At 42.3% G+C, this 8,847-nt stretch overlaps 1 protein-coding gene across 1 annotated transcript; it reads right to left on the bottom strand.

Moving 5' to 3' along the window:
- Nucleotides 1-5,780: 5,780 nt before the first annotated feature.
- LOC308083390 (serine/threonine-protein phosphatase 6 regulatory ankyrin repeat subunit A-like) lies at nucleotides 5,781-8,474 on the bottom strand (the record flags this gene model as incomplete). Its single annotated transcript, XM_080425707.1, has 3 exons — nucleotides 5,781-6,215; nucleotides 7,460-7,551; nucleotides 8,461-8,474. The coding sequence occupies 3 exons, from the start codon at nucleotides 8,472-8,474 to the stop codon at nucleotides 5,911-5,913; spliced, it is 411 nt and encodes a 136-aa protein (XP_080281833.1). The 3' UTR covers nucleotides 5,781-5,910.
- Nucleotides 8,475-8,847: the final 373 nt, after the last annotated feature.

The following is an 8,847-nucleotide window of genomic DNA, read 5'->3' as shown; positions in this document are numbered from 1 at the left end:
GTCCCCAGGCAGCTAAATGATAGATAGTTAGGGAACCAAAAAAAAAAGGTCTGTTACTCTGAGAGTGTACAACTCATGGGTACACTCTCAGCGTTACATTAACATTGATTTCACAATATAAATTGGGGTCCCAGAGATAGAAATGCCATTAAATGGGGGTCCGTAGCCTAATGCATGTCAAACTGGGGGTCCTTCAATTAAAATGGTTGGGAATCACTGCTAGAGCAGTACAAAATCTTCTCTTATGGGGGACCCCTGGCATATCTTTTCAAATGGGGGTCTGCGGGCTAATAAGTGTGAAGTTGGGGGTCCTTGACATGAAAAAGTTTGAGAACCACAGACAACACTGTTAAGAGCTCATCTAAAGCTAATGACACACATAATACAAACCAATATGGTTTAAATGTCATCTTTCTGAGTTATCTATTGATCCAAACCACATGAGTTTTATTGTGAATTTAACCCAGTGATAGAGAGAAAGAAGATGAGCTCTAAAGTATATTATGCTACTTGTGGTGGAAAGTAACTAAGTAAATTTACTGAAGTACTGTACTTAAGTACGATCTGCTATTTTTATACATTTGAAAACTATCTGCATAATGAGTACTGTCTACTTTTGGTATGTTAAGTACATTTTTATACTAATACTTTTGTACTTTTACTAAAAAAAATCTACATTGCAGTATTGATACTTTTACTTTTTTTTGTGTACTTTTTCCACCACTGGCTACTAGCACTTGACCACCAGTCACCACACGGTGTCGCCAGACTATCAAACAAAACCCTACAGAGTGTGACTTCCTATGCTGCTTTAACATTATAGACAGAGAAGTTATTGTACTTATATTGTACTTCCTCAGAGTGGATAAATAATACACATAGTATAAGATAGTAAAGGCAAAATAATAGTTATGGGAAAAAGGAATAAACCAAAATAGTCTATATAATACGCACATAGCTTTGTATATAAATAGCCCTGTCGGTAACAGGATAGGTGGGCACCTCAGTGTTAAATTGGCTATTTTTTCCAAAATGTTAGAAATAAAACATTTTGGAAAATGTTGCAGTGAAGTATACATGATTAGAACGTGCATTCGACAATTACAATAGCTACAAAACCTTTATATCCACATTATCCAGTCATTTTGGGGCATAAACAAGAAGTTTAAGGATAAAATTAAGTCTGATAATGTCACCTGTCTGTAAATAGGACTACAGTCCTATTTACTGTAATTAACATCCTGTAATTAACATTCTAAAATGCTATACAATACTGAAAAATAGCAGTACATATCGAAGGTGGTGCCTTCTACGGTATGTGTCGGTTATTGTGCTTATCATTTAGTTAGTTATAACTAAAACCCATCGGTCATTAGAGTACATACAGGTAGGTTACATAACATATTCCATAAAGAAGACTCACATCATTATTAAATAACATAACTCATTTATTTATTACTCATAAAATATACAGCAATCTCATGTACTGAAAGAATTCAGGGAGCAATGAATTCACAGTCAATTTCTTATGTACATGCTAGTTTCATCCCTCTTAAAAGAAAAGGAGAAAAACAAAAAGTCTCCCCCTCCATTCTAGCAAACGTATTGTAACGTTACATATATTTTCCAGTTAAAACGTGTCAAAAGAGACAAACCAGGGGAGTTCTGAAGAGGCAATGTTCAGACATATAGGATCAAGTGGTTTTCATGTCCATTCATGTAAAAGCTAAAGCAAGCAAAACCTGTCATCATATATTGATTAATATGAGCAAAATAAAGGAACGAGAACATGTTTCAAACATAAGGAAATCAAATGCTGCCCTATTGGTCTTACAGTGTTTCTCCTCATGAAGCATGAAGCCTCACTTCCATTTCAGTGCTTACCATAAAACCATTTGTTTTTTTTACCGTTATGTTAAGTGCCCTCCTGTATGCCCTCGTCTCTCCTCAGTAACAAATGAAGGCACCAAACGATGACAGAAATAGAACCGAAAACAAGTACAATTTATTTATGAAAGCCTAAACCTCAAAAGGATAGTTCCAAGTTGATCGGCTTAAAAATAAAATCTGCAGATAACAAATAGTTTTTTTTTTCTTAAATCATTCAGGTCAGCAATTACTGTGATTTGATTTTTTTTCCCCCACTAAAAGGATGAGGCGTTTAAGACATTATGAGCATATTAAAATTTCCGGATCATAAAAAATAAATGATTTCCCCTCCCTGCCTCCCATATGGATTACAGAGTTGGGAGGATAATGCCTAATTTATGCTTCGTCTTACGGTGGTGTGGCACGGCGGAAATAGCTGATCTGCAGGCGCACGACACATTGCCGCCGCAGCGCTTGTAAATCGGCCATTTCTGGCACGCGACACCGCCGTAAAACGAAGCATAAATCATGCGTAAGTGCGTTTCTGACCGTTGTGTGTGTAGTGTGCGATTATCAGCCGGACTCCACTTGAGACTTGAGGTGCGTTCGGATATATAGGCTCTGAGAGCACCAGTGCGCACCCCGGGTGCTCTCGGTTTGTTCGGAAATTCTGAGCGGCCGGAGTGTTGCCGCTTCGCAGTGGTGTAAAGTAAGTACATTTACTCAAGTACTGTCCTTAAGTGCAATTTTGAGGAACTTTTACTTTACTGGAGTATTTCACATTTTCAGTACTTTTACTTCTACACCACAACATCTCATCGAGGCAAATATTGTACTTTTACTCCACTACAATTATTTGAAAACTTTAGTTACTAGTTACTTTGTAGATTTGATTATTATTACAAAACATATTAACCCCTTCAGCGCTAAATACATTTGGGCCATTTGAAAATAGCCGATCTACAAGCTCATTGTGAGCTTGTAGATCTGCTATTTTCAAAGGACTTTCATACATTTCTAAACTTGTGAAATGGGTCATTCTGGAAAATGAGAACTTTCTACTTTTGTTCTTTGATACCGACACTTTTGCACTTTTACTCAAGTACATTTTGATTACCAGACTTTTACTTGTAACAGAGTATTGTATTATATATATACTACATTGCAGTATTGATACTTTTACTTGAGTAAAAAATTTGAGTACTTTTTCCACCACTGCCGTTTAGAAAACTCAAAGTGTTGCTCTCTGGGAGCAGTCAGAGTGGGAAAAGCCGGGTTTGTCCCAAGTGCCTGAACATTGGAGGAGGAAGTAATTGCAAAATGCAATGTTTGCAGCTTGTTTGGTGCTCTAGATTTCTGATACTTCTCAAACCGTTTTAACGTCAAGGACCCCATAACTCTGAGTTCCGGGTCCATTTGGTTCCATTTGCACACTCTCAGAGTTACTGACCTGTAAGGGTCCATTTGGAACCTCCTCAAAAAAACCCTCAGGGTCCTTGAACCACACTTGGAGAACCACTGCTCTAGACAGTACTCAACACGCGGCCGTGTACCAAAACAGGTAATAATCACAATCATAAAAATGGGATGAGTTTTAAAAGATGAAACTGGCAACGTTAGTTAATGAGTATCTACTCTGACCGTTTGTAAATTGACCGATATCGGAGCGCTCTATGACGTCAACACCAGAGCCCTCTGAAATCAGAGCAGATCCTCAGAGCGTATTTCCGAACGCACCCATTATGACACAATTGCTCCACTCCGCAAATCAATTAACAATCAATTACACCTCCGTTAAAAAAAAAAAAGGTAAAAGAAAGAGCTAAATTCAATCCACTTCTACAGTTTTAAAACAGGCTGAAAATGTCTCGGCCTCCTTCGTTTTGGTCCCTGTCTGCTTTGCTCTGAGTGAAGTGCTACTCCCTCGCCGATCGTGTTTTATTGCCGTAAAAGAAAGGAACGGGATCCCCGACTGCCCGGTACAGTTTCTACCGCAGCCAGAGGACCGCTGGGCTCGGTAGCAGTGTTGATTTTGACAGCAAATTCTTATTTAGTTTTAGTCACAGTCTTTTGGATAAAATTCCATTTATTTGAGTCATTTGAAATGTTTTAGTTTTTGTCTAGTTTTAGTCGACTGAATATCACAAGATTATAGTCGACTAAATCTACAGTTGATTTAGTCGACTATAATGTATTTTGGCGGTGCCTTGATGGCGTCGTAATGGCTGATTTTACACTTGGTTGCATGCTGAAAATAGCTAATCTACAAGCTCACAACGCGTCGCAGCGCAACGCGTTGCGAGCTTGTAGATCGGCTATTTTCAGAGCGCAACACCCGAGCGCAACCAAACATAAAATGAATCGTCTTTTAGTTCTACTGGATCTCTTCTCCACTAGATCCCTCCACAACATTTTTGTCTAGTTTTTATTTGTTGACGAAATTGTCAATATATTTAGTTTTAGTTTTAGTCATCATAGCTTAGTTTTGATTTAGTTTTCGTCAGTGAAGAAAGGTAGTCGAGGAACATTTTTCGTCATAGCTGTAGTCGACGAAAATCAACACTGCTCGGTAGGGATGATGCACCGGTAGGGTTTCTACCGTAGCCAGAGGACCTCTGGGTTGGGTAGGGGGTGATGCAGCAGCAGCGGCGGCGGCGTGGGGCCCAGGGGGGGTCCAGTAGCTGCTGGAAGAAGGACAACATGGTGATGATGAGGTTCTCCTCGACTCTCCTACGTCTCAATTTGTTTGTGGGGGGGGGGGGATTCTTTAAGGCTCCTTTTGTGGGCTCGTCTCCTATCCTGCCCCCTTCCCAAGCTGGCGGCTGTGATTTTTAAGACACTGTGCGTGTGTGTGTGTGTGTGTGTGTGTGTGTGTGTGTGTGTGTGTGTGTGTGTGTGTGTGTGTGTGTGTGTGTGCGTGTGTACTTGTATTGCTATACTTCTGAGGGCCAAATGTCTCCACTAATGTAGTAGAATGTGCTAAATGTTCCCGGTCCTCACAAGGAAAAAAAACTACATTTTTACAGTTAGGTTTACAATTAGGAAAAGATTCAGATTGGGTTAGGGTTAGGACTAGACATTTAGGGGTTAGGTAGAGTTATGCCCCATTTATACTTTGTGTAATAAGGGAGGTTCACTTCAAGCACTATAACTATAATGAAAATAACTTCCGTTCACCACTGTTTTTGTTGTAGTTGTGGTGTGGCCATTCACAGAGTTAGAACGTTTTTTTAAACTACATCTTTATAGTTAAGAGTGCTTGTTGTGAACGGCCCTCAACCACTTGAACTCCAACATGCCTATTCTGGGGGGGAACGTTCGCCCCCAAAAAAATGCAGATCTACAAGCTCAAAACGTGTTGCGTTGAGACGCGTTTTGAGCTTGTAGATCTGCTGTTTTTGGCAATGAGATTTGGCGTAGACGGACAAAAAAAGTGGTCCAAGGACAGTTGTAACTGTTAATAGGCTCTATGCACAGCAGCCATATTGGAAAGAAATTGGGCCTCTTCCTTATAGCCTTCACAGGTGTTACCAATGAAGGCTTTGTTCCATTTCATGCACAGTGGTTCTCAAACCCTTTCATTTTCAAGGACGCCCATAACTCTGAGAGTGTACAAATGGAACCAAATGGACCCTTACGGGTCCATTTGATTCCATTTGTCCACTCTCAAGAGTTACACACCTTTTAAGGTGCCATTTGGAACCTCCTCAAGGAACCATGAGGGGTCCCTGGTCCACACTTTGAGACCCACTGGTGTAGCAGAGTGTTTCCAGAGAACCAACATGCACAACGTCAGCACCCTGACTCTGTTTGACCAGAATGGAACAGAGCCTCCATTAGTATCATTGGTAACAACCTGTGAAGGAAGAAAGAAGAGGCTCAATTCTTTCCAATATGGCTGCTTAGTGCACAGAGCCTGTTCAGGCTTTGAGGTTAGGGTTACAAATGTGCATGTCCCCACAAGTGTAGTAATACAAACACGTGCGCGCGCATGTGTGTGTGTGTGTGTGTGTGTGTGGAGGGCCCCCCGGGGGTCCCTCCTCAGTAGGTCTCTGAGTCGGAGTCGTTGAGCTCCTCGTCCTTGTAGTAGGTGTGGTGCTGGTGGCTGATGTTGTTGAAGCTGCAGTTGGAGGTGTGGTGGCTGCGCAGGGCGGGCAGGCCCTTGGAGGGGCTGCTGCCGCTGCTGCTGGTGGTGGTGGTGCTGGTGGTGGTGTTGGTGGTGTAGTGGTTGATGGCACTGAAGGAGGAGGGGGGACAGGGGGACACGGGCATCATGGTGGCCAGGATGAGGGCCAGGCAGTCGGCCACGTCCTTGTTGGGCGCGCACGCCAATGCCGGTGTGTAGCCTGAGAGGGGACAGTGGTGGCCGTAATGCAAGGTTAGTATTAGTTTTGATTTTTGTAATAGTTTCCCTTTTTTTTAATATGGAGGTTTTAGTCAGGTGAGACTCAAAAGGTCAGAAATACCATACAAAATATTATAATTTAAAGGGACAGTTCACCCCCAAAATGACTTTTTTTCTATCGATTAGTCACCCCATGGAGACTTGAATTCATTTTTTTGTTTTTGTCTCATTCCTAAGACAATAATTTGATGACCGGCAGCGGTTCCGGTAGGAGACACAAAGAGTCTCCTTTGTGTCGCCTATCGGTCCTCGACACAAAGGAGGTCAAAGGTCAATTGGCTTAGGAATGCGACAAAAACATATATTTTTTTGGTGAATTATCCCTTTAAAGGAGACATCCGGACATTTTAAGTGTTATCTTTGATGTGTCGCAGAACCTGGCAACTCGGTGTTGCCAGGGAGAGAAACAAGCAACCAGCGTTAGCTCGTTCTGCATTAGCGTTAGCTCGTCGGGGACTTTCAGTGCCTGTTAGGGTATCATGAGACTCCACAATGAGTACTAGGAGAAAAAAAAGACTTTGCATTTGTTAAAATAGGCGAATTTCAGCTTTCCACGGGCTCCCATTATGCCAACGGAGGGGGTCGTTAGACGGGACGAAGGGGACTCTCTGGGAATAACTCAACGACCCTTTCAATGTTGGTGAGTGATTAGCGACACATCAAAGATAACACTTAAAATGTCCGGATGTCTCCTTTAAGTTTAATTCTACTTCTTGTTATTTTTACTAGTTTTAGTTAAAGGACGACTTCACCCATTTTCAATCTATCTACCTACTCGGTCTGTGTCTCAGAGGAGGGCTGTGGACAGTTCAGAAACCCGCCTACCAATGACGTCATTGTTGGGCTATTATTCTATTCTATTAGCTTAGATTCCCCATCAGTGATGTCACTGGTAGGTGGGTTTCTGAACGGTCCACAGCCCTCCTCTGAGACACAGAGTAGAAAAAAACGGTACCATATCATAATGAGCATTAGTGAGGACCAATTATATGAACATAGGTTGAAAATGGGCAAAGTCGTCCTTTAACTATAATAACGTTGTTAAAAAGCCGGAGTTACACTTAGTTGCCGCTAGTTGTGCTCTACAAGCTCACAACACGTCGCACTGCAACATGTTGTGGGCTTGTAGATCGGCTAATTTCCAAACAATTGAACAGAAAGGTGTGGTTATGTGGTTAACCTCACCGTTCTCATCAACAGCTAATACACTGGCTCCCTTTGCCAGCAGTTCTTGTACAACCACAGTGAGGCCATTTCTGGCAGCAACATGGAGAGGCCTGGAGGGAAGAGAACAAACACCATTATGTCTCACAGGACGTCCTACATTCCTCTGTGCCTGTTACTTACTAGCAGGCCCTAGAGAGGTTGTGCTGCTCTTTATACAAGCTCACAACCTGCCGCAGTGCAACGTGTCGTGTGAACTTGTAGATCGACTATATTGTCACCATTTGAAGTACGTATGTATGGGCTTAACTCGTTCACTGCCAAGAACGACTTCTGACGAGACGTCGTCCAAACGCCCACGCTGCCAAGGTCGACGTATGACAACTTTTAGATGTTTTGGGGGGTGGGGGGGGTGGGGGGGGGCGCTGTGAATGATCCAAGCACCACCGAAGAAGAGTACAATCAGAGATCATGTCTTGATCACAACAAAAAAAAATCTAGGCATCTTCCATGTTAACACTCTCACCGCCGGGCCCGTAGCCTACGGGCCGATAAATCCAACTGTACAGCGCCGATCCCGTAGCCTACGGGCTGTGGTGCTTTTTCCTTTTTTTCGAAAAAAAAAAAACGTTTTTCAATTTTCTAGTACGGCACATTTCATCGTAACACCACCGGAAATGGAATTATTCCGGATCACGTTTTGCAGATCCCGTAGGCCTCCATTCTAAAGCGCACACTGAAACGCCATTTTCTTCGATTGTAGTTTTTCTCCTTCGCTGATCACTGTTTAACATAAACCGTTCTAACTACAACATGGCGGCTCCGTTTGACACGTGGTTTGGACTGGTACACGCAGGGAGATCTCCGCGATGTTTACAAACAGTGCACAGCTCAATCCTAAGGATTTTAACGAGGTCTATGGCGACGTGAAAAAAACAAAAAACAACAATAAAACGTTGGCACTGGTGAGTACATTATGAGATTAACCTCTGGTTTGGTCTCAGAGAAGCTTACCAGCTAACGTGATACTATCCATATTGCTCACTCAATACAGTATTTTTCATTTCCTGGGGGGCCTGTTTGTCATTCTCAGTTCATTAGAAACTAATTTAGACGTAAGACACCAGGTAGCTATGGGTTCAGGATCAGAGTTGAGAACCACTCAAATGTTTTCTACTTATTTTAATGAAGGTGGGTGCTCTGTAGCATTCTCAGCTAGCTTTCTTTAGCCGACCGTGCTAACCCTCGACAGAAGTGCACAGTCAGTATCGCCTAATCTATGCTCCATCATACGATGGTGTCACATGCCGAAAATAGCCGATCTACAAGTCTTTGTTTCTCGTGCTTTACACACACATACCCCAGAACCTGTTAGGGTTGCTGTCATTTCACTTTATGTCCTGGCTGTT

The sequence above is a fragment of the Gymnoscopelus braueri genome, assembly GCF_963280865.1.
Source record: "Gymnoscopelus braueri genome assembly, chromosome: 4".
NCBI lineage: Eukaryota > Metazoa > Chordata > Actinopteri > Myctophiformes > Myctophidae > Gymnoscopelus > Gymnoscopelus braueri.
The sequence above is the reverse complement of the archived record's forward strand: the minus strand, read 5'-3'. Positions and strand labels throughout refer to the sequence as shown.